At 33.2% G+C, this 26,863-nt stretch overlaps 2 protein-coding genes across 5 annotated transcripts; one reads left to right on the top strand and one right to left on the bottom strand.

The window, feature by feature from the left end:
* The first annotated feature begins 15,954 nt into the window (after positions 1-15,954).
* Positions 15,955-21,566, top strand: LOC129309895 (uncharacterized). Of its 2 annotated transcripts, XM_054951648.1 has the most exons (6): positions 15,955-16,143; positions 16,694-16,842; positions 17,677-17,738; positions 17,820-20,105; positions 20,227-20,335; positions 20,708-21,566. In XM_054951648.1, exons 2-6 carry the CDS (start codon positions 16,734-16,736, stop codon positions 21,349-21,351), a joined length of 3,210 nt encoding a protein of 1,069 aa, XP_054807623.1. In that variant the 5' UTR covers positions 15,955-16,143; positions 16,694-16,733; the 3' UTR covers positions 21,352-21,566. The 2 variants fall into 2 exon arrangements, with proteins under 2 accessions (XP_054807623.1, XP_054807624.1); XM_054951649.1 differs by lacking the exon at positions 15,955-16,143 and having other exon boundaries at positions 16,702-16,842; positions 20,729-21,566.
* A 389-nt stretch (positions 21,567-21,955) lies between these two features.
* LOC129307833 (pentatricopeptide repeat-containing protein At1g20230) lies at positions 21,956-24,907 on the bottom strand. 3 transcript variants are annotated; one of them, XM_054948755.1, is made up of 2 exons: positions 24,706-24,907; positions 21,956-24,566 (listed from the first exon to the last, which is right to left on the bottom strand). In XM_054948755.1, the coding sequence occupies exon 2, from the start codon at positions 24,403-24,405 to the stop codon at positions 22,156-22,158; it is 2,250 nt and encodes a 749-aa protein (XP_054804730.1). In that variant the 5' UTR covers positions 24,406-24,566; positions 24,706-24,907; the 3' UTR covers positions 21,956-22,155. The 3 variants fall into 3 exon arrangements, with proteins under 3 accessions (XP_054804730.1, XP_054804728.1, XP_054804729.1); XM_054948753.1 differs by having other exon boundaries at positions 24,666-24,907; XM_054948754.1 differs by having other exon boundaries at positions 24,661-24,907.
* Positions 24,908-26,863: the final 1,956 nt, after the last annotated feature.

Raw genomic sequence — 26,863 nt, forward strand, 5'->3', positions numbered from 1 at the left:
TAAGGTTGGTAAAAATTCTTCCAACTCTCCATGCATCGATAATGTTTACTTAGTTGATGGTTTAAGACATAACCTCTTGAGCATTAGTAAATTATGTGACAAAGGTTATGAGGTTATATTTAATACTATGCGTTACATTATGAGAGATGAACAAACAGGAAAAACCATCTTAAAAGGGAAAAGAGTTCAGAATGTATACTCAATTAACCTTTGTGATGATGATTCACTAAATACAAAATGCCTAATCTCTGTGAATGATGAAAGCTGGTTATGGCACAAGAGATTAGCTTAAGTTAATATGAAGCAATTGGACAAGCTTATAAAGAAGGATCTTGCCATTAAGCTACCAAGGATCAAATTTGAAGTTGACAAGCTATGTAATGCTTTTGTGGAGGGAAAATAAGTTAAGACTACATTTCAAAGCAAAAATGTAGTTTCTACATCAAGACCTCTTAAGCTGCTTCATATGAATTTAATTGATCTTTCAAGGATAAAAAACCTAAAGGGTAATCTTTATACTTTGTTATTATTAATAATTATTTTAGATTTACATGGACTATCTTCATGTCTTACAAGGATCAAATCTTTAATTATTTTGTAGCATTTATAACTAAAGTACAAAATGAAAAGAGTTTGAAAATTGTGAAGATAAGAAGTAACCATAGTGAAGAATTTGACAATTTTAACTTCATTGAGTTTTGTAAAGAACAGGGAATAAGTCATGAATTATCAACTCCTAAAACACCTCAATAAAATATAGTAGTGGAGAGAAAGAATAGAACCTTGAAGGATATGGCATGGACTATATTGAATGAAAAGAAATTGCCAAAATACTTTTAGACAGATGTCATGAACACAACTCATTACATCACAAATAGAGCATATATACGACCTATTTCAAACAAAATACCCTATGAACTCTACAAGGGAAGAAATCCTAACACCTCACATCAGCACATTTTTAGTTGTGAGTATTTTATACTCAACAATGGTAAAAATAATCTAAATAAGTTTGATTCTAAAAGAGATGAAGCTGTATTTAATAAGAGAACCTTATCTGTTGAAGAGTCAATTCATGTTAGATTTGATGAATCCTTATTAGATGAGAATAAGGAAGAGGAAACTATAAATCTTTCTCTTGATAATCTCTCACTAAATGAAAGGAGAAAAATTAAATTGATAATGATACCATGATTAGTGATCAAAATGGATAGACAAATGATCTTCTAAAAAATTGGAGATATAGTAAGTCACATCCTATTAATTAAGTCATTAGAGAAGTTGGTGATAACGTTAAAACAAGAAGTTTACTTGGAGAACTATGCCATTTCAATGCATTTCTTTCTAACATTAAATCTTCTAACATTCAAGAAGCTTTTTTTGATGAATATTGGCTCATAAGCAATGCAAGAAGAGTTAACCCAATTTGAGGGAAGTCAAGTTTGCGATTTAGTGCTAAGACCTAGTGATCATCCTGTAATAGGGACAAAATAGGTCTTCAAAAACAAGCTTCATGAAACTAGTATTGTAGTAAAAAATAAGGCCAGGTTAGTAGCTAAAGGTTATAATTAAGAAGAGGATATTGATTTTAATGAAACATTTTGCCTTGTTGCTAAACTTGAGGTTATTAGACTTTTACTTGCTTTTGCATGCATTAAGGGTTTTAAACTTTATCAAATGGATGTTAAAAGTCTTTTCTTGAATGGACTAATCAATGAAGAAGTTTATGTAGAGTAACCACAATATTTGAGGATCCATCAATGCCAAATCATGTCTACAAACTAAAGAAGGCTTTATATGGACTAAAGCAAGCACCGAGAGCTTGATATGACAAGTTAATTACCTTCTTACTTAGTAATAACTTCAAAAAAGGAATGGTAGATAAAACTCTATTATATCAAATTGAAGGTAATGATATCTTAGTAGTTCAAATATATGTTGATGATATTATATTTGGAGCTACTAATGAAGTTCTTTATAAGAAATTTGCTAAGATTATGCAAGGTGTATTTGAGATGTCTATGATGGGGGGAGCTAAGTTTCTTTCTCAGATTGCAAATCAAGCAAATGAGAGATGGGATCTTCATAACCAGACAAAATATACTCATGACTGCTAAAGGAGTTTGGATTTGAGAATTTCAATCCAAGCAATATTCCTATGAGTGCCTCAATCAAGATAGATAAGGATGAAAAAGGAAAGAAGGAAGATCAAGCAAAATTTAGGTAAATGATTGGATCACTGCTATACCTAACTACCAATAGACATGATTTTGGAATATATAAGATCCTATAAAGACCCTTCAAATAGATAGTTTGAGCTTAAAACTAATGATGTATAAAGAAATAGGAAGTATGGAAGAGTTTTGGGAAGTAAAACACTTGAAAACAAGGCCAAAAATATCATTTTTGAGAATTTTGATACATGTATCGCAGCATGTAGCACAGGGAGGCCAATTTGGCTACTGTACCATATGCCACAATGCATGTGTCCTTGTCATGACAGTAAAAATGCTGTCATAATAGCTTTTTGGGATGAACTTCGAACATTTGCCATTTTCGTATCCGATATCTAATTGGAGTGATTCAAGCACCCACACGAAGCTTATTCAATAAGCTAACTAATGGTATGAGTTTTGTTACAATTCAACATTGTGTGAAAATTTGAGACACTTGATGCAAAGGTCAATTTTTAAAATGATTTTCAAGCATCCAAGTACCCAAAACTCAAAACTTATACCTTTAATCCAATTTGAGGTTTGAACCAAGTTCAATAGACCAAAATACACCTGATTGAGCATTTAAATACATAAAAACATTCCAAACATAAAATTTAGCCACTTAATGCCAATCTCATCTAATATGGCTAAAACACAAAATCAATACCACATACACCATTTGGCCTCTATTGCCACATAATACATCACATATACATTATCATCAGATATATACAACATTCCTTACACTTCTATTAGTATTTTAGCCCATCACCACATATTCACATCATATACAATATTAGGCTAAAATACAATATAACATATATAATATAAGTGCAACCAATCAAAATGATATGCATTCCTAGTTGGCAACTCATGTTATCATTAATGTAAGTTTATGTACATAATTCAAAATAAAATCAGGCATTACAAGTACAAGTGGAGCTAAACAGCTAATCCTTAATTGATTCCTTCCCTTGCTCAAACTCAATAGTAGAACCAATAAAGTAATAACCACGGGATGAGATAAAAATGTCAATAACTAAGATAATCTACATTATCGATTAACATTATGTCAAATTATAAACAAGCTTTAAAATAAGCATGATAAACACACAATATACAATCATCATAATTTAAATGCATGACCACTAATTATCCAATCCTTCAATACTCCCAACCCAACCAATAGGCTATTTCACGAAAGCAACCTACATGTATTGTCCCCAAGCTCACCATCTATAGTAGGACTATCTAGCTAAGGTGTCTAAACCACTTTTGGACTATAGATTCCCCCTATTATAAGTAATTAGAGTGTCGTTACTCTAACACCACATCTTACTTATGCTAAGGAGCGTAGTCTCCAACTCTACACCCTTCGGATACAAAGGAGAGTAAGTCTTCAACATTGTACCCTTTTTCGGGCACTAACGAGAAATATGAGATGCACCTAGCATCTCGAGGTACAAGCAGTGTTATATGGACTTAATCTCTACTAACTCTACTAGGGTAACTTCCCACCCTTTAACATGTCATATTTCACTACATATCTTCACATGACCATGCATAAACCACTTTCTAAGAAAATATAACAATTCTTACTACTTACTCCAAAAACATGAAATTTCACAAATCAATACTCCACTCATTTTCTAAAATAGTTAAATTTTACAAAATTTATACATAAATACATAACAAATCATAGAAGAGCAACTTGAGAATAACTTATACAAGATAATAAATAATAAAAATAATCTAGTTACCTCAAACCTTTTGTTACTAAAAAGTTTACCCATGGTACTAAATCTCTACTTGTGTCAAGGAAAGTTTTTCCACACCATAATCTATATCAATAAGTACTATATGTTAATTTTCAATTAACACAAGCACTATTAGCTATAATAACATCCCAATTTTTCATTTCTCTATCATATTCTCAACAAAGAGGCTTGTCAAGATTACACTTTGTCTACACATTCCCCTCAAGCCTCCCTCTAACTCTATCACAATATAACACTTAATATCTCAACTTGTCTCACTTCAAAACCCCATAATCAAGCTAAGGCTTGATCCAATTTGCACCAAACAGCAAATAAGGTTCATATTACCACTTATCCAAGGTTAAGAATCTTAAATCAAACCTTTAGAGTCAACTGAAATATTTAAAAACATAGACACCTAGCTTAATCCATTCAAAGTAAATTCTCCCACTTCCAAATTCTATAGAAAATGAGATGAAAAATAGAGGAGAAGGGTAGGAAACTTACTTAAGAGTTTAAAGGCTCAATCTAGCTTCAAAATCCTCCTCAATTGAAGCTCTAGCAATGCCCAAATCCTTTCCTATTGTGTTTTAGGTTTTCCCCCATAAAAACTATATTTTTTGATGATTTTTAAAATTTAACTTGTCAGGTTGTGCCATGGGCCATAACGCACACCGTACAAGCTATAGCACACGACGTAACGAGTAATAAGTCATTTTTTTCTCTCCCTAATGTCACCCGATTCAATCAAACTTCCATCCTAACTCAATTTAAAGCCAAATATGACCCAAGAAGCCAATTAGCAACCCAAAGCATAATTAAGTTAATTAATCATTTTCTTAACTAATTTATCCCTTAATTAACAATATGTCTAGATTTAAAGTTTTCAAATGTTATATAAAGGCTATAAAAAGGATGTTCAAGTACTTGAATGGAACTCCACAGTTGGGACTTTAGTTCCCTAAAGGAGGAAAGCCTAAGCTAATCACTTATTCAGATGTTGATCATAGAGGATACAAGATAGATAGAAAGAGCACAAGTAGAACTTATTAGTTCTTTGGTGGCTCACTAATATCATAGTTTAGCAAGAAACAGAACAACATATCCTTAGCTTCTTGTGAAGTTGAATATTTAGTTATTAGAAGCTATTGTGTACAATTCTTATAGTTGAAACAATAATTGAAAGACTTGAGAGTTCATCTCAAAGAAATTCCAATCAGATGTGATAACATCAGGACTATCAACTTGGCTAAGAACCTTGTCCAACATTCAAGAACTAAGAACATTAACATAAGATATCATTTTCTAAATGATCATGTGTAAAAGAAAGATACTGTGCTGGAGTTTGTTCCCACTACCGAGCAACTAGCTGACATATTCACTAAACCTCTAACTAAAGAACAATTCACCTATATAAGAAGGGAATTGGGAATGGTAAATCCTAATGAGTTGTGAGGATTTAAATTTAATTATGTTATATCTTAAATCTTTTACTAACTTAAGCTTTGGGGTTGTTTTAAGTTATTTTTACAGGACTTACTTCATGAATTGTGGCTTTTTTTAATTGCATTGGATTTATTCTTAAAAGAAAAAGTCAAAAGATCAGGTATTATCTATTTAAGAAAATTGATTCCTATGTTCATAGACATTTCAAGCATGATTGCATACTAAATCTTGAATAAAAATGAATTATTTTGTTATGGCTTTTATGAGGCTACAATATCACGAGTGACATCTAACTAGCCGCTTGTGTGAAATGTTCTCTCAAGAGCCTTACTTTGTTGTCCTAGGCATATCATGCATGAAATCCATTTATGAGCACGCGTGATTCAGCTGGTGTTACAATTGCAAAATCTAAGCTTACAATGTGATGACAAATTACACGTGAAGCACTCTATGTTACTTGCAAGAAATAAATGTGTTATTATTAAAGCAATACCCCATAAACCCTTCTAAAACATATTTTATTTGCATTCAATTGTTTAAAACATGTAATGCATGCTAGATAATATTATCTACTAAATAGCTAAACAAAGTAATAAAAAATATAAATTTCTACCTCAACCCTTTGGTACCAAAAGGGTTCTCCTTGTACAAAATAAGACTTGGCTTCTTTAAATTCTCAATAAGTTCTACCAACTATTCCTTACAACACATAAGTGTTCCACATCACTTTTCATGGAAAATAGCATAAAAGAAGACTATAACTCATACCACACAACTTGGTCAATGAGCCATAATCTATTCAATGGTCCATATATTAAACCAACTATTCTCATATTACCACTTAACCACCAAAATCATTTATTAGCCACCATTAGGCAAATTTTCAAACCATATAATTTTTGATCAACCAAAAACCTTAACTTAGTGTTACCAACTTTCATAATTAACCCTTATAATGAAAACCCAAGCTTAATTTAAATCTTATTGATTTCAAATAGCATGATTATAACCTAATCAATAGGTTTAAATCATTAAAGAGAAAAACCCAACCCCTTGGAGTTTGATTTTTGCCCTAAAACTCTCTTTTTCATCTAATTTCTCACTTAAAACATTAGAGCACCATATAGAAACTCAGAACAACCTCCCTAAGACCTAAGGAAGCCAAAGCTTATAAGGGAAAGAAAAAACCTTTGGGATCAAAATCTAAAAATTTTCTCTTCTAAAAATTTAAGAAAACCAAGAAAAAGGAGGAGGATTGAAGTAGGGAGTTTACCTACCGAGTAGCCGAGCTCACAACGGCCGCAAAGCCTTCTGGATTCGTGCTCTAGCTTCCCTCTTTTTTCTTCTTCTTACCGTCACTCTCCTCTTCTGTTTTATTCTTGCACTTTATTTCTTTTATTTGCTTGTTTCTTTTTTGTGTGCTCTTACAAAAAAACTGAACTAAAAGTTTGGAGCAAATTACAAGGGCCTAACATTTTTCAATTATAGCACAAAAGTTGGGTTAACTTTGGTAATTTTTTCATAGTTAAAAATAAAATAAAACCAAACTTTTGCTTAGAAAAATTCAAACTCGGGACCTCTATCATACTATTCTTAATTGTAATTTAATTATAAATATTTTATTTTATTTTTTTTAAATAAATCTGAGTCTTAAAATTTCAGGATGTTACATTTGCCATATACATGCACATAAGGGACCAAGTTGACTTGTCAAAATTCAAGATAACGGCAATATGTTTGAGAAGCTTGGAAGCAAATTTCATATCTCAATCCGAATGGCATTAGAAGTGAATTCCAAGAAAATTAAGAGAACATAAGAGCTTATCATGTCCATACACATGTGGGATTAGAAGAGCAACATTGGAATTATCACCCATATTGACTTGCAACCTATACTACTCTTAACTTCACTTGACCTAATGACTTGTTTTGAGTTTTGTGGTAACTTTTTTAGTAGGTGGCCATCTCCAACTTCATCCAAAACACATTTTAGAGGGCTTAAGATCATATTTTGAGATCATTCAAGCATATTTTCATATTCTCATCTTTAAGATCTCTCACTTCTCTCTCTACATTCACTCTCTCTCTCTCTTCCATATCTCTCAATCTAACCATCCAAATTTCACCAAACCACCACCATTCTCTTCCTCTCTTATTCCTATACAAAACTGATAGCTTTTATAAGTATCAATTCTCATTTTCTTAGGGTGAAATTCATGGGAGATTTAGACATGATTTTGGAGCTTTAACTTGAAGATTGTTTGAAGATGTAAGGCTAGATTCTTGAAGGAGAGTTTGTATTATTTTCTAGTTGGATTTGAATTTCTTCTCTCTAATTTTCTCTCTCTAGAATTATAAATTTGTATGACTTTTTGATCTTGTAATTTTAAGTGATGATTCATATGATTGAGAGATACTTGTTGCTACTTGAGTTTGGTAACTTTGAGCTCTAGATTTTAGCCTCTTCAAGGTTATTCATAATTTTAGTTAGCTTAATGAGTTTAACATGCTTTCTTGATTATCATAATCTTGCCAACTTGAATGCATGTTAAACTTGATTATCATAATATCTTCATGAATCATAATCTTAAGCATGTTGATTTTATTATATGTGCTTGACCTAATTGACTCATATTTGCAACACTTTAGTTAGGCTTATGCTAGCTTTGCTTTGGCTCACTCTAAGACCATAATCTTGGATTAGGATTGGTCAAGATAATAGCTAAGTCTAGGTTAATATAACTAAGTCACTAAAACTAAAGAGAAGAGAGAAGAAACCAAACTAGTTAGGTTGTAATCAAATAAGAATAGGTAACTAAACTCACATAGGAGTTTCTACTTCCATTAGGTTTGTAAACACCTATTTTATTTACTTTTAAATTATGTTAATTTGCTTAATTAGTTTTCAGTTTAAATATGTCCCACACACCTTTTAACTTGTAACACACTTCAAACCTAAATTTCTAACTAAACCTCCTCACACTAATACTACATTAGTGTAGCTTAGTATTATTTTGCTAAGGTAGTGACAACCTTAGTTAGCTAGCATAGTTGTGAGTGGCTTAGGATCATTAAGAGAAGATGGATGTTGCTAGAATTTATCAAGAATATATTCAATTGGAATGATTTCAGGAACTTTCATAGAAGTGGCAAACACACCAGGAGTCTCAAGTGCTGCAAAGAATGCAATAGTCTTAAGAGACTCAATATAAGACTTGGCAATATTCATCACAAATTTGAGTCAATCATATTTTCTTGAGTTGGAGGTTGAGCTTCATAATCTGCCTCTTGTCTTAAGTGTCTCCAAGATACAATTCTGATTGAGCAACAGAAAATTAAGGATTCTTATTTTCTCTATTCTTTCTTGATGAAGAAGTTTCAGTGGTGTGAACTAAGACATGCTCAGGCTCAGAGATCTTTAGTTTTCCCCATAGGCTCCTTATTTAAGCAACAAGTGACTCCTTAATAGCTACCATTCCTCTTATCATTTCATCCTTGGCCACTTCAATTTCCTATTTGAAGGATAATTCAGGCTTCTATAGATAGAGAGAGGTCACATCCTCATATATCAATATGAATTTTACCTTCATTAATCTATCCTGAGGAACTTGGCTCTGTGTGTACGGATTCAGCTCTTCTCTTAGAAATGCTTGATGCAGCTAAAGTGGTAGGAGCAACAATGTGAGAAATCTCATTGTCATCTCCTTCCTCATCATCAATCACAAGAAGCTTCATTTTTCTTGAAGTTATAACTCCTATGATACAACACTAGTCTGTCTTCCCTTCCACATACTTAATTATTTGATCATCCAAGATCTTTGAAATCAAGGATGCATTTAAAAGAAATTGTGGAGGCCTTTTAAGGTTCAAGTTGACAATTTCTAACATCTTCTTCATGACAATATCTGCAACATTAATGACATGCCCTTTAAGCATGGCAATCATGTATATGATCTCCTCACTCCAGAAGGGCATTGAAGCCTTGTTGTTTGCATAGAATAGTCCTTGTAAGAATGTGGCACAACACCCTATGAGTGGGTGGCATTGGATCTGGCTTGGTTATAGGCTTATCAAACAAGCTCTAATTTGGCACCATGGTCTTGAACATATTAGCTTTCTTAAAGGAGAAGTCACTAATTTTAGCTATTAAGTCATCTGAAGGCCCAACAATTGAATTAGATACTCCTCGGTGATATAAAAGGATCTTCCTCCCTCATTGACTCTTAATGTTTTTCCTTTGTTTGTCACTTTCATGGACCCATAAAATGCCTTAATAACTTCTTCATTATAAGGAAAATTAGTCTTGATGAAATTTATATAGGGAGCCAGTATTCCTTTAACATTATATCCTTTTTGAACTAGCTCATTGACATTAACACACCATTAAGCTCCAAGTTTCTTCTTACATACAATTTCCCAAAGCTTTAAAATTCTACCACTTGAAAGGCTATTATAGCAATACCCCTTAAAATTGTCAAAGCTTTCCATGATCATTTTTGCTTTTCTCTTACTCTAAACACTAGCTTTATCGAGATTCATATTGCTCATACTCCTAACTTGAGATGGGTCACTATTAGGTGTCTTCTCAAAGTTAGGGTCATAGGGTAGAAAAGAGAGAGGATCCTAACCACTAGGTACCCTTAAAGAGGGTTTAATTTTTTGAGAGTTACCTTAAGAAGGAATAGTCAAAGAGGGATTAGGATGAGATTTGAGTACCTCAGTATTCTCCTTGATGCTTACTCTTTCTTTTTCTAGTTGTTTCTTTCTTCTTATGAGTACTCACAAATTTTTATGTTTTTTCCAAAACCTCATAATAATTGCTCTAAGCAAATAAAGAATGAGCAATATGCTTTCATTTGGTGACAATCTTCCTTGCTTGTTCAAAATCTTCCATAGATATACCATAAGTAGAAAGAGATCTTTTAGTGATTTTTGTTTTGGCCATACATTGTTGAGAGTCGTCCAAGTCTTGAGTGAATCAAAGAATCAAGAGCACAACCTTAAGAGTAAGTTTAAGGGTTTTGATTGAGAGGTTTAATGGTAGGTATGATCAAGAGGGGTTAAAAAATGATGGAGAAATGACAGCTATTGAGTTGAAGGGAAGGTTGAAAGATATTGGTAGGGTTTCAAAATTTTAGGTAAAATGAAGCAAAAATAACACTTATATAACATTTATTCATACCGAAATGTTACCTTCATACCGATAGGAATTTATAATCATTAGAGATTTAAAAAGCTTGAATGGCTCAGATTAGATCATGCATACCTAACATACCAATAGGTATGAGACATACTGGTAGGTTTATGATCTACCTAAATGAGTTGTTTCTACAGATAAGTTCCTTTATCCTTTGACTTCGTTATTCATACAGGCAGGTGCATTTTCTACTTAAATGAGCTAGTTATATCGGTAGATTGGAGTCATACTAGTAATTCCTCCTTTGTTTTTGAAAATGAAGAACTAAGCTCTTGCAAAAAGAAAACTAAACATACTCCAAGGCTTAAGTTAGTAACTAAATTATAATGAATTCAAACTAAAATGAGAATTTAGGTGATCTTACAACTCATTGGGATTCAATAGGCCCAATTCTCTTCTAATAAGCATGAATCAATCTAATGTAAGAGGCTTAGTGGAGATATTAGCAAGTTGAAGTTCAATAGGAATGAATTCCATAATCACATCCTTCTTTTGCACATGATCCATAATAAAGTGATGAGAAATATCAATATGCTTGGTTCTTGAATGATGCATAGAATTCTTGGTTAAGCACATTGTTCTTGTGTTGTCACACTTAATTGGAACTTCCTTGAGTTTAACTCCAAAATTCTTAAGTTGCTACATCATTCATAAAATTTGTATGCAACTAATCTAGCAGCTATATACTGTAATTCTATTGAAGACAAAGAGATAGTATTTTGCTTTTTGTTAGCCCAAGAGATGATAGCCACAAAAGAAGTGACATGTTCCACTTGTACTCTTTTTCTCTGTTTTGCATTCTCCAAAATCGGCATCAAAGTATCTCATCAAAAACTCACTTCCTTCTATAGAATACCATAATCCCATGATACTATTGTCCATGAGATATCTAAAGATTCTTTTCACTACTACCATATGTGAATCCTTAGGAGCTAACTGAAATCTTGCACAAAGATCCACATTGAAAGAAAATGTCTCGACGACTTGCTATAAGGTAGAGTTATAATCATTCCTCTGTATGATTTTAGGCCCATGAGTAGAGATCCAACTCTAGTTTCATTCTTTTTCTTCATCCTCTTTATCCTTCCATTGTCATTTTTTCCAAACTCCATATGGTTTCTCCAAAATATTTGAATATAATTATATGTGGTATGATAGTTATTTTGTATGAAACTATATATTGTGAAAAGTGGTTAAGATATAAAACTTCCTTCCCAGATTGTTTGGTGTTGGGTTGACGTTGTTCCCACCATATTTTTGCATGTATATGTTGCGTTGATCTAAAAGTAATATCCTACGTGTGGGGGAATTGGAATGATGTTCTCGTGTAATGCAATGGGTGGAGAAGGTGATGATCTCTCCCACGTAATTTGGACTAAGAAGTCATGCCCACACTAAATGCAATGGATGTGGTGTTTTGAGGAACTCGTGTGTTCCCAATGTATGCCTTGTCTAGATTGTGGTGGTAGTATTTTCCTTACAACAGTGCAAATTTTTTATAAATTTACTATGCAGATATATTTTGGATTGTGTTGATTTTGACATGTACTTTTAAAAAAATTACAAGTTACAAATTTTAAATATTAACTGTCTATAATATTTGTGAACAGGCATTTTATAAAAATTATAAGATTAAATTTAGACTGGCCACATTAAATGTTATTTGACCAGATTGTTAATCAAGTAGATTTATTAAAAAAATTTATTAAAATTAATATTATCTAGATTAAATTTGTACAGTTTAAATTGATAGAATGAATTTGTTGATTTTTTTATAAATTTTATAATAAAAAAAAGTTAAAATCTTTAAATTTGAAATATTCTTATTTAATCAACACGGTCTAGTTCTACCCTCACGTTAATGAAGGTGCGACGGGTAAGGGACTTAGCCATTAAGTCCGAAATACCCTCACTTAACCCTAAAATCACCCTAATCCTCCTAATCATCGATCTAAAAACACCATCATTCTTCTCATAAACAAACAAGTCATTAGTTTTTTTTTTTTAAATGCAGAGGTAGGTTTTACATGTTTTAATATTTTAGGTTAAAGTATACTTTTAATTCTATAAATTTATAGAAAGTTGCAGTGTGGTTTTTTTTTATTTTATAAGTTATTTTTCCAATCCTTTAATAAACAAAAATTTCTCACATTGAACTTTTAAATATGAACAAAATATTTTTAAATATCAATTTGTCAAGTTTAATTTTTTAAAATAACAATGATTAGCACAAAAGAATAACTTTTTGAAATTAAAGTTAAACAATCAAAAAGAAACTTTACAAAATTAAAAATTAAATAAAATTTTATATAAAATTAAAAGATTAAAATGATTTAAAAATTGTCTTGTTTTGGCATTATGACTCTTTCGTCTAAATATCTTACCCACAGGAAATCACAATTTTACCGGAAGTCCCCTTCACGAAACACTGAAAGCAGCAGTGACAATGAGATCTACCAGTACTTGTTTGCTATGTTCGTGTTTTTTTTTTTTCATTTTTTTAAGAAAATTGAAGCAGGCCTCATCATGATTACACTTTTAAAAAAATATTTTCCATATTATTCTTATAATATCGTATCAATATATTTTATTTCAAAATTTATGTGATTTTTGAATTAGCTTTTAATCATTGTATATGCAATGGGTTTAGAAAGAAAAAAAATAAGGCGTTTCTTTTTTTCGGTTTTAACAAGAGTAATAAATTATAAAAAATAAAAAAGTTGTTAAAAGAATCCTGAAGAAAACAAGTTGTAATTATAACCAGGAGAAAAAAAAAAACGCTAGAATTTGGGGTCAAATTATCAAAATGCAGCTTTAGGGCTTAACGAACAATGGTATAAAGTTTTTTTTCAATAAACCTATTTAGGCCATTGGGCTGAATAAATCAACACTAATGCACTAAAGTGTCAGTGTACTCTAACCAGTCTCATTGCTGAAAATTAGGGCCTAACCCTCCTTTCTACCCAAAAAAATAAAAAATAAAAATCTATTACCGAAAAAAGAAAGAAAGGAAAATAATAATTACATAAGTTGAATTAATGACAATTTAATTTTTGACAAAAATTTTTAAAATGTATGTTGTAAATATTAATTTAAATAGTTATAAATAAGACTTGTACTTGAAAGTTCAATGTCTTATATGCAATTAAAATTTTTGAGTTTGTAATTATCTAATTTGATATTTTCAAATTATTTTTTAAAATTTTAAGAACTAAATGTCATTAAATTAATCAATTTAGGTTTTTAAATGTTAAGAACTAATTATTTGGGAGTGTTACTTTTATAAAAGAGAAAATTTTATTTAAGGACTTTGGATGGAACATATTTCAAATGAGGCCCAACATAGTGTGAAATTTTACCATAGGATGTTGGGTCTAAATTGAATTAATATTGTAATAAAATAACCAAAATATCCTTAATTTAATAATATGTTGCAGCAAAACAAGGGGCATAACAAAATTAATAAGTAAATAAAACATTTAACAAATAATATAGTTGATTTTATAAGTTATACTAACAGTTTAATAAATGATAGATTTAACTCATTATATAGACTTTACAAGTAAAGTTATAGAGTTAGTGAGTAACACAAGGAGCCAAATAAATAAATTTAAAAAATTGTAATCATGTTAACTGCAACATATAGGATGTAACATGTAATGCAAAGAAATTAACAAGTAATATAATTAATTTTAAAAGTAATACTAACAGTTTAATAAGTTATAGATTTAAATTGTTACATGGACTTCTATTGTTAACCAATTATATTACTTGTTAAATGCTTTACTTTACTTATTAATTCTTTTATATAACTTGTTACGTTGCAACATATTGTAAAAGATATTTTGATAACTTTGTTTTATAATTTTATTTCAATTTATGCTCAGTATGCTATAATGAAATTTCAAAATATTTAAGGTTTGATTAAAAAATTGTCACATCTATGATCTTTAGATGAAATTTTTTCTTTAAAAAATGTTTTGAATTATAGAAACAATAAAAATGAATAATATAAATATAAATGTGTGAAGAATATGCTAAATGATTTAATTTTTTCTTCGAAAATTGATAAAATCATCCAAACAAAACCGAAAAAGCATAGTGCCGCGCCAACTCGAACCATACGAGTCACCATTGTGATTAAGGTGCTGTAACTTCATCAAAAACGCTGGATTTGACTCTTAACCTCTGAGGGTGACAATCAAATTATATTTTGAACAAATTAAAAATTCATGCATCATTTTAAAATAATAAAAAAACCAATTACCATAATTTCCTTCACCAAATTCAAGGTACAACGCGGCAATGACGGTGTATATGTAGAAAATAGAGAAAAGTGTCGACGGTTTTTATTTTTATGGTTAAAGGGATTTTTGCCTAAGTCATACACTTAAAAGCTTTTAATATTTTAAATTTACATATGTTATAATTTTTTTTTCAATATTTAAAAAAGGTGTGTCAGGCACTTTGTTGTTGAAAAATTAAATTAAATTATTAATTGATCAAAAAATCACAAAAAAAGACTTCAAAATTTAGAGAGAATGACTTGTAAAATTGCAAATAAGTACTTATAAGAAAATCAATATCAATTAAGTCTTTAAAATAATTATTGGTCAAAATTGTATGTTGGTGTTTGAGTGGATAAGAAATATTCTTTCCGTTTAAAAATATAAAGCATTTTTTAAAAAGTTGAATGTTAAAAAATATAAAGTGTTTTTTATCTTTTGAGATAATCATTGATTTTTTTTAAAAAGTACCCCTGTTGATAAATGACTTTATACTTATTATGGAGTATTTAATAGAGATAAATATAAAAGGATAGAGTTAATTTGAAAGTAAATAACTACTTTATTGGGGGTGAGATTCAGTTAAAAATGTCTTATTTTTTTTAACGGAAGAAGTAACATTTATATCCTATTATTTATATGTAATTTAGGAAATTTAATTGATATTAATTTTTTATAAGTTACTTATATGTAATTTTATGAGTCCATTTCTATGATTTTCAATTTTTTTATAATTTTTAAGTTAACTAATAATTGAAGTTAACTTTTTTAATGGCAAGGTGAGAATGCACTATTTTTAAATGTAAAAGGAGGAAATTACAATATATGAAAGTTTAGGATATTAGACATTCTAGGGTGAATAATAGAGTGACAAAAAATATCCTTTACCAATTTTTTTTTTTTTATATCAACAGGAAGTGGTGAGTATAACGATAAATTAAAATGTAAGCCCCATGCATAATTACATTCTAGTACATTATGGTTTTTGAGAATGTATAAATACACACATACACACATACATACTTTTGCCATTCTAGTATATATTCACGCCTCTCTATATCAGATTGTAGATTCTTGAAAGAGTTGAAAGATCAATAAAGTTTGGGCCAGCATGATTTTGATGAGTGCAAAGTGAGGGTCGAATTTATGAAGGAATATATTCACGACGAGGATAAAAGAAGGGAAAGCTTTGGGAAGAAGCTCCACTTCAAGTCTCAGGCGTTGCTTGCATTACAATAAAAGTTAGATCCTTACACCCACATCCACGCACTCAGTGACTCTGATAGAGATGGCAAACACTCACACCACATTCTTTTCTCTCACAATTTCACTTCTATCTTTAATTCTCATTTACTTCTTTCTAAGAAAAATATATTCTTGGTGTAAAATTCTAAATTTACAAGTTCGGCATACAGTAATTCATTCTTTCCCCCCATTTTTTATACCAACTATTTGGTATTTGACAATTTTGAGACCTTATTTAAGGGATATTGATTCTCTTCTGCTTGTAATTGGTTGAAAGAATGCACTCTTGCTCATTTGAAGGGGGACAAAAAAGAATCTATATCATTATATGATTTTAAGATAGACATGGTTTTCAAACACACAGAAATCTCACCCCCAATGTATTTGCTTGATGACAGAATTTCACACTTCACCCACCTCTGATAGCACCATCTTACCCATTAAAAGAAACAGAACATTCCCTTCTCCCTTCTTTTTGTACCTGAAAAAAGTAAACCACACACACATTGTAAAACAATTCATTCTTCCACATTGCAATCCTTGCAGTGTTAGAAGTTGAAACAACTCTAGTTTCAAGAACAAGTAAATGTCTGAGAGATCAGATTTTGCACAGAAGCTGCTCGATGATTTGCGTCTTAGGAAAGAACGAATGAATGCACCTCAGAAGTCAAGCCAATCCAACCAGCTTCCTATAGGTGAGTTCATTGTGATGATTCTCACTTTCTTTTCTTTTATTTTCATTAGACTCTGTGAAATACCTCTTTTGTGTCCAATGAAGCTGGAATAGAATTGTGCATGGCTCTACATTTAGACCTGTGTTGATGCAATGCGTTGTGATCAGGCAGGAAAAGAAGGAAAAAAAAAAAAAAAGAAACCAAATAACTGGCTATTCTAATCTTTATATGAAGAATTTGAGCACGATATATGCAAGATAATATCCTAGTTGTATGGAATTTACAAATATATGAACCTTACAAGGTTTTTCCAATTTGCTAAAGTATTTAGAAATCTAAAATTTTGAACAAACAAACTTCTTCCCGAGAAACTTGGAATTTGGAAATCAACATTTAGAACATCAGATATGTTGACGTAATTTACTCCATCAGTATGATCCCCTATTACTTGTTTCTTCTTGGCTTCATATACTTTCCTGTTTTAGGAATTTTTTCTGCAATTTTTTATTTTTACTATTTGCAAGAAACAAGTTCAACAGTTCAGGTGTCCTCATCCAGCTGCTTAGCAAGAAAGTTTATTGTATTTAAATGAAGACAGCATCAAGGCACATATAGATTCACTCCCCCCCCCCCCTTTTCAAACTTTCATTCTTTATCTTCTTTTTATCTTCCGTACGTGACCATAGTCTGTGGGCAATACTTTACTTACTATAGACAATCAAAATTCAAAAATTTACAATCATCTTTAACTTCAGACTTCGGAAAATAAATGACATCCCACAGTTCATCTACACAAATATTTTCTACCTCGCACAAAACATATGTGATCTAATTGTGCCACACATGCTCACCCAGATGCTTATGCTTATTCCAAGCAAACACACAGGGGATCCAGGAGTTATAAAGGAGGTGAAAATGTAAGTTAAGTTATGAGTACTTTACTGCATCCATTAAAGCAGATATCTTGATGTTACTTACATTTGTTTCATGTGCTGCAGGTTAGTTCCAGAACTGGGAACGTGCTGAATAGGTCTAGCAGAAGCCATAGATCAGCAAAAGTTGGCGAAGTTTCAAATCAGATTGTTACATATGGGAGAGGTCAGAGGTTAGAGCAAACTGGTGATATGTCCCTAGCCCTGGCTTTTCCACTTGAGAATGGAGGGAAACTTAGAAGATCTGATTCTTCTTTAACTAATTCAATCATGAACTTCCTTGGCCAGCTTAAAAGGGGGACATCGAGCTTTGGCAAAATGGAACGACGGGGAGGTTCTGGTCGGCAACTAGCTTCAACTAGTCAGTTCCCTGCTCTCTCTCCTGTGCAGATAAGTGAGATATGCAAAGGTGCACAGAAATTAAATCAGATATTAAGTGCCTCCCACCCCAATGGTCTCACCATAGATAGACATTCAATAGAATTTGCAAAGGAATTATTGCAAGGTGCTATAAATTTGGAGGAGTCCCTCAGGATAATAGTAGATCAGCAGAAAAATTTGGAGTTCATCGTGACACCGCAGAAGAAAAATCAGGTCATATTATTAGAGGAGGAGGAGGAGGATGTTGATGATGAAACCAAAACTTTGGAGCAAAAACAACTGGCACCACCAATTTTCTCCTTTGACAAACGCTCTAAACATTCTCAAAACTTTCAAGGGAATCAAAACATGAGTCTCAAGCAGACAAATTACTTCAAAGGCAAAAAATTAAATAACGAAAAGCAAGATGTCAACACATCAAAATTGCTTCCTCATCATAAGCGATCAACTAGTTATGGCTCTAATGCGAAGAGTCAGAATGCTGTTTCTGAACAAAATAATCAGTTGGCCTCAGTGCAATCTGATGCAGACAAGAGTGGGATACCAAGTGTAGTAGCCAAATTGATGGGTCTGGATAATCTTCCAGGGAAAGTGGAAGTGAAACATACCCCACAGAAGGGTTCAGATTCTGCACAAAAAATGGGAGTGGCATTCAAGCACACTCCAAAAGGAAGTCAGAAGAAGATGGAGCTGAATAGCAGACAAACAGCGAATTTGTTGCCACAGAAGAAGCAAAAAGTGATAGAATCGACTACCATGCCTGCAACCCAGCATAAGGAGCTCGGTGTTGATAAAAATTTGAATACGCGGAAGGTCAGCTCTGAGGTGGTCGTTGATAATGGAATAAGAGCATTGAAAGGATCAGATAAGGCCAGCATAAAAAAAGACAAGCAGAACGACAGTGCTGTTAAGGTCAATTTTATGAGACCAAGTCAAATAGGGGTTCAGGAGAAAGAAAAAAGACAGGATCACATTAGTAACAGAGAACAGAAAGGCACAGGAAAAGGCAGAACCAATAATCTTAATAATATGCTGAATCAGATGGAACAAGTGCATGGAAGATCAGAAGTTACATATTTGTTGCAGGAACAGAAGGAAACCAGTGGAAGTATTCATCAATCTGAAAAGAGACACACAAACATGCACATCGTGGGCAATCAAAAAATGTGTCAGTATCATCTTGGAATTGAAGAGTCAAACTTGGCCTTGAAGTATGGGCCCCAGCAAGAAAAATATCATAAAAAACAGTGGCTCCAGCTGAGTGAAAAGGAAATGTTTAAGGCAAGATCTCAAAGAGGGAGTGAAACTCCATCCAATAATTTATCTCAGAGGAAGCAGCTATTCATAAACCATGTCGCCTCACTTCAGCACAATTCAGCAGAAAACACTGGTGCGTTGAATTCGGACAGGTCTTCAATTAGCTATTACGATAATCTAGTCAGAGATGAAGTTTCCAATGGCTTGAATGTGCAAATCAAAGAGATGATGAAAAAGGAGTCCTGTCAACTTTCCTCTCCAACATGTCAAGAACCAGAAAAAGTTAAGGGGAAGAGGGGCATCCAAAAAGTGATGGTTGAGAAAGGTGTTCATAAAATAACTGACAAGAAGGTAAAGAGTACTAGAAAGCAAAAAATTGATATGCCAGGAAAGATTGATGAGGTGTTGACACGAAGAAATAGAAAAATGCTCCAAATCCCAAAACAAATAAAGCAACACAGTCCCATTATGCAACAAGTGATGCAAAGAACATCTGACAGGATCAACATCTCAAAAGAAGCTGAGCGAGAAAGGGTGGGCACGTCCAAAGAAGCAGACACACGCCTATTTAGCTCCAATGCACCAGTAGCTACCACTGAACCATTGGAAGTGAGATATCAACCACATAAAGTAGATGAAATGCCTCCTACATTGTATAATGATGGTGAGCTTCAATGCTCACAGAAATCAGAAGCTTTAGTTCCCAACTATTTGGTAAGCTCAACTTCATTAGAAACCAAAATTGTCTCATACAATGGGAGAAAATATATAAATATATATATATAACTCAAGTACTAATAAGCTTTCTTCCAAACCCTTGTTGGATTTTTTGCAGCATGAAGATGTGAAGTCAGTGACAATAAGAGATTTGCAAGATCAAGCTGCTCTTGTGACAGCAGATGAAGGAATCGAATCTGGCCAAATTGCACCATACACCATAAATGGTGAGTATAAGTATGAAATTAGTGCAAGTTCTCTTTTGTGAATATCGTAGTACCTCCTGTTATATCGTATGGTATGTTAAGGAACGACAATGATTTTTTTTTTTTTTTTGGATTAGCTGTCATTCATAACCTTCATTCATATTGCATGAGGTCATAATACTTTCCACGACATCCACCAAATATTATTTTCCCTTCTGTTCGTCAGAGCAGAACTATGGCTCACAAACGGAGGGAAAAGCCTCACCCTAGATGCCAAAGTTCCAGAGACGACATTCCTCATTTAATTATTACTTTGTTCTCATGACATTGTCAATTTTATATTACAATAATTTTCAGTATAAAATAATGTTAAATCAAATTTATCAATTTTAGCGGACATTTTCAACATCACAGGAGTGCGTGCATACAGAATGAACATTAACTCCCATTTACAAGCGCAAGGCCCGAATATTTCAAGAAAAAGTCCAAAACCACTCACAGAAAGCGAAAACCGCCTCAAGTGGAACTTGATCAAGAGTCAATTGTTCCTTAACACTGCAGAAACACTTTTCAGATTTGACATGCCATTTAGCAATCCCCTTGGCAGTGGTTGGGATAATCAAGACTTAAGCAGCAAACTCATGTTAGACTGTGGATATGAAGTCATGAAACGAAAAGGGATAAGGCAAGAGTTCAAAGCTCATCCTTGCTCAAAGATATCAATCAGTACCATGAGAATTAGATCCTTAGATGACTTGGTTAGGCAGCTGGATGAAGACATAGAGAAACTAACATTCTGTGGAAGAAGCAGAATTTCCCGAGTTGAAGTGGACGACTACCTTCCCAAAATGCTAGCAAATGATGTTTACAATAAGGATCCAGATATCGACTGTATGTGGGAATTGGGTTGGAATGACGATACATTTGCCTTTATTGAGAAATATGAAGCAATAAGAAATATGGAAAAGCATGTTCTTAATGGACTTTTGGATGAGATCACCACAGAACTTTGGCATTTTCAAGGACTGAATATGTGAAGCCACTAACTCAGCTGAATGAGATAGCTGCTGCAAAAAAAAAAAAAAAAAAGGGTCTGTGTGTGTAGTTTCTTATGCGACTTTTGTGAATTGTAATTTATTGCAAGTTCAATTTTACTTCGATTTCTAGCCTCATATAAATCCATCAAGAAAATGGAATATGTTCATTCCACCAAAGGCATTTCAATTTCTGGGAAGACTAGAGGAACACCCAAGTTTTATGTTTGTGTGTTTCCGATTTTAAGTAGTTGGAAAAATAAAACCTTTTTCCATCTCTGTGACATCCTCCTTTAATTTGTGAACCTTGTGATGTGCAGTAACTGGTTAAAATTTTAATAAAATAAAGTTATATTTTTATTATTTACAGGAATCCTCTAATTTTATGATATTTTGCTGCTTAGTTAAACTTGGGCAAGTACTTAATAAATGCCAACCTATTTGACACACCAGATGAAATGAAATAAAAATATAGAATAAATTGGAATTGAAAAAACATAATGAAAAAAATGATCTCGTAAATAAAAAACTTTCTCCTGTATTCCTGGATATTTTAATTTGTGTATAAACTCTTATATTCGAGCCAAACAAGACAAGTACTAAAAACTGGAATGAAAAGAGTATTTTATTAAGTATCAAAAATATGATACGCAAATCCTTGTTCTGAAGATGGTTTACTTGTTAGCACCAGCTTAATGTCGGAACACAATCTTGATTCATTTATATCTGTTTCTTAATCTGCTGAAAGAACTAATGGTACAGAATGAACTCCCCTTTAAGAGGAATTCAAAGGTGTTAAAAAGCAGTTCACCAATATTCTCTACAAGAGCAAACGCCATTTTTGAAATGATGAAAACGATTTGTATCCCTGACATAAATTTCTCTTTGTTCAAAACTGGATATGAATTTTATAACAGCATGGCAGTCATCACAGATTCTCAGGTTCTTAATCACTTGAAGAGGTTGCCCAGGACTTGTGTTCAGTACTCCCAATACTACAGCCAACTTTTCACTGTGCCCACACAATATCTGTGCCTTATCCTGCTCCTCAACATCTTGCAGAACATTATTAGTATCAGGATAGTAACCAAACTTGTTCATTTCAATACTCAATTGATCCAACTTTTCCAAGATCAGTTTCATTTGTGGATGTGATTTGTCCCCAGCAAGAAGCATATGAACTTTGCGTCCCAATTCTATCCAACTGCAGCCTGGGTTTTTTCTCAATCCCATATTCTTCATCACACCTCGTATTCTATTTACCTCGCCCCACATACCCTTTGAGGCATAAATATTAGACAGAAGAATATAGTTACCAGGATTGTCTGATTCCAACTGGAAAAGCTTCTTTGCAGCAATCTCGCCTAAACTCAGGTTATGGTGAACTCTGCAAGAACCTAACAAGGCTCCCCAAACACATGCATCAGGTTGAAATGGCATTTTCCCGATAAGAGAGTAAGCTTCTTCAAGTTTTCCTACACGACCTAGCAATGTCACCATACATGCATAATGCTCCATTTTGGCTTCAATGCCATGTTCTGTGGACATGCTGGTAAAATAATGCCAACCTTCTTCTGTTAAGCCATTTTGGCTGCAGGCGGATAACAGGCAAGTGAACGTGATAAAGTCAGGTGTTTGGCCACCCTGCTGCATCATATGAAAAATATCTATTGTTTCCCTAGCCTTTCCATGCATAGCATAACCTCTCATTATGGCATTCCACGAAACCAAATTTCTGGTTGGCATTCTATCAAAACAAAGCCGAGACAATTGGATCCTTCCACACTTGGCATACATATCTATTAAAGCACTACCTACATATACATCATCAACTATTCCTTTTCTGATAGAGAAGCAATGGATTGCCTTTCCGTGCATCAATGCCACAATATTTCCACAAGCAGGAATCAAGCTTGGAATTGTTATAGAGTTAGGCTCCAAGCCTTCACTCTGCATCTCTCTAAAGAACTCCAAAGCTTCCAAGTCTTTTCCATTTTGAGAGCAATTCGCTATCATTGACGTCCATGTCACAACATTCAATTCCATTCCTTGGGCTTTGAATCGCCTAAATACATCCAATGCAGTGTCAACAAGACCATTACGTGACAACCCTGTAAGAAAAGCGTTGCATGAACCTATTTCCATTTGGTCAGATTCATCAAACACCTGTGACATCTCTAATGCACAAGCACACCTTCCATACATGTCAATAAGTGCACTAACCACAAACTTGTCTGATCCAATGCCCTGTTTGTTCACATAACCATGAACCTGGGTGCCCATTACCGAGTCGTCCAAGTGTCCTATAGCAGGAAGAACACAGGATATAGTAGAGCCATCAGGCCGAAAGCCTTCAGAGATCATCATTTGGAAAAACATCAACCCCTCAATATGTGACCCACTATTACAAAGCCCAGCTATCATACCATTCCATGACACCATATTTGGTTCCACACCCTCATTTCTCATCTCATAAAATAGCTCCTTTGCCTTATCCCCAAGTCCTTGACGATAACAGCCAGCAATCATAGCACTCCAAATAACTACATCCTTTTCGGGCATTCTATCAAACAATATCTGTGCATCCCCAATCTTGTGACATTTCAAATACATGTGCACTAAAGATGATTCTACTATTGAATCCAAAGCCAACCCATATACACAAGCAACCCCATGAATCTGTCGCCCTACTTTCAGATCCTGTAGTCCAGCACAAGCCTTTATGGCGCTGGGAAGGACATAACAATCAGGCACCAAACGCTGAGTTAACATTTGCGAGAAAACACGCAAAACATGGTCAAAGTGATTCAATTTGGCAAAAGCATGGATGAGAGTGGAGAAGGAAAACAAATCAGGTTCAGGAATAGAATCAAGGACAAGATTGACATCATAAAAGCAGAGATTATTAGCGTAGACAGAAAGGAGCCGGGTCGTGAGTTGGACATTGCCAAAGAGTCCAGCTTTGACAATGTGCGCGTGAGCTTGTCGGACTAGTGACAGGGAAGCAGAGTATGAACTGACGCAGTTGAAGATGGTCCGGTATATGTTATAAAACATAAGGGACGGTTTTATTATTCTTCACTGAGAACTACTTTTTATTCTCAGTGAATGCAAGGTATTATTTGATATCTTCTTGTTTAGCTGAACCCAGAATCCTCAACAATGTTTCAGGACATTCTCACCGGCTCCTTGTTGTCGTATGTGCATCCAACGGACCACTGTTAAGAGCATGATAGAAGCTTCCGTCATCATAATAGAATAGAATAAGTAAGGAAAAAAAAAATGTAAACTTGGGTCGTAACGGGACAGAACCGCACGACGTTCAAGAACGAAGAATAGAGAACGGAAGTGGGAGACCGAAGCCAGGAACGGCGGCGAACAGCACAGGGAGACGGGTCCAGATCCTCTCATGATTGATCCAGGGCAGTAGGGATGCCCAACCCTATCTTAGTGCCTGACCTTAAAAATCCCAGGCATTCTTTGGGCATGATCAAGCATTAAGCTAACAAACATTGCCCATCTAATTTCAGAGTTGGTCATTGAGCTCATTGTCAGCCCGATCCGCCCATGCACACCCTTACAACACTCAAGTCTCATTGGGTCTAGGGTCTAGATCCTTTGAGTATTGGCATTTTCAATGTCCCTCAGAATCTCCAAATCTTAACCGCTCAAACAATCTAAAGGCTCACAATATGCCACATCACAGAAGAACATCAACCGTCCATTTTATTTTAATCCTGGTCGTCCATTCAATCTGTAAGAACCGAAATACACTTCCAGTCAATTACCAACCAAGAATATAGACGATGGATAGGGAGCTCGGCCGAGAATTTGTGTACTTCATTAAAAGCGACTTATTCATTCAGGTATTTACATTCTTCTATATTCTTCTTCCTTCTTTTCCATCCCTCCTTATTTTTTGATCTATTCCAACCTCCTTCAATCCCTGTTGTTCTTTCGATTTCTCCTCATCCCTCATTAAGTGTGGTCTGAGTTTAATTGTTATTTATATCTTCAGGTTGAAGGAAGCTCGAGATGATTCTTCATCATATTGTTGTTCTTCTATGGATTGAGGAAGAGGAAGAAGGTTTATGATATTTATTTTAATTCACCTGCTTGGGGCAATCGGTCTTTAATCTTTAAAAGGGAGTTCGAATTTTATGACATGATAACTTGGAGGGCTAAATTTGTGGAAGTGGATCAGGAACTGAAAATTCCAATATCAAGCTGTGAAAGAGGATTTGAGAAAATATTGACACATATATCAGGTCATGCAGAATTGAAAATGGTGATATTGAATTGTGTTATTTATTAAATGTTGATTCAACACCCTAAAACTAACCATATTGTTCTTCTTTTTATTGAGGAAGAGGACGAAGGTTTATGATATATATATATATATATATTTTAAGTTCACATGCTTTGAACATTACATTAATTGACACTTGATGAAACTAAAAAGACTTGAATAATAGACAGAGAATTTTGACATATGATATCTTTTTTTGGAATAAACACTAAATAATTCTAACATTTTTCTAATCCATAATTGAAATTTTTTTGTTGCTTCTTTAGTTCATCATAGGTGCTTGATCATTCTTTTCATTTTCACTTTGTGCAAAAAAAATAATTCTAAAAATATTGTGTAACTTTTATCAAGTTTTCGTTTACATACTCTCTTTTGACTCCACATATTTATAAGTAATAATTATCTTTTTATTTCTCTTACTCGTTGTTAACTCATTTTTTCTTCCACTAAGACCTACGCTAGAAGCATAATCATTTCAAAACCTCCATGTCTACTCTAGATTATCAAATTCTTTCTCTAATGTAGGAGCCAAATTAGCTTCCATCGATTGAAACTTTCCATCATGAAATTCACCACTAAGCTTATAGAAAGAACCATTCAGCTAACAAAAATTGATAAAACTTTAGCCAAGATAATCCACAAACATTTAAATAACAAAAATTTTGTAACAAATTACACAAAAGAATTTTTTTTAAAATCAAAAATTACAAAAAAAAAAAAAAAATCACAGCAAAAATTAAATAGAACATTGAGCTTATAAAATGAAAAGTCTATGATGTCAAAAGCAAAGAATAGCCACGTCCATGTAATGTTAATTGATTATTAAAAAAAAGAAGCTATGAGTCAGACTATAAAATGCAACATTTTGATTTTATATAATCACCAGTGAAATCATAGAGACAATAAATAAATCTTCTACATTGTTAAACAAAAGTAATATAGCATTGTTTATGTGTTGGTTATCCACCCTTGGTGGATCAAACCCATATAAAAGCCCAAATTGGGAAATGGGACTCTTGTGACAATTATGAAAAGTGTTTGGATTCAAAATGTAATTTGCTCAGGGCCTTAAAACATAATATTGTCCAACTTTTGAATTTAAATTATGAGCGGTTAGAAAAACTATCGCACGTTCCCATAAGAGGTGGTTATGAGTGCAGTTTCAGTCGGTTCAATTTTTGTTCTCTGCGTGAAGAAAGAAATTGC

Source organism: Prosopis cineraria, unplaced genomic scaffold, assembly GCF_029017545.1.
Source record: "Prosopis cineraria cultivar Desert tree isolate PC_DT_omini unplaced genomic scaffold, ASM2901754v1 PC4, whole genome shotgun sequence".
Classification (NCBI taxonomy): Eukaryota; Viridiplantae; Streptophyta; class Magnoliopsida; order Fabales; family Fabaceae; genus Prosopis; species Prosopis cineraria.

Coding starts and splice junctions, on each gene's coding strand:
- LOC129309895 (XM_054951648.1), top strand. CDS start 16,734: ATGTCTGAGAGATCAGATTTTGCACAGAAGCTGCTCGATGATTTGCGT. Junction 16,843..17,676: donor ATCCAACCAGCTTCCTATAG/GTGAGTTCATTG, acceptor ATGCTCACCCAG/ATGCTTATGCTTATTCCAAG. Junction 20,336..20,707: donor TGCACCATACACCATAAATG/GTGAGTATAAGT, acceptor TATCAATTTTAG/CGGACATTTTCAACATCACA.
- LOC129307833 (XM_054948755.1), bottom strand. CDS start 24,405: ATGTTTTATAACATATACCGGACCATCTTCAACTGCGTCAGTTCATAC.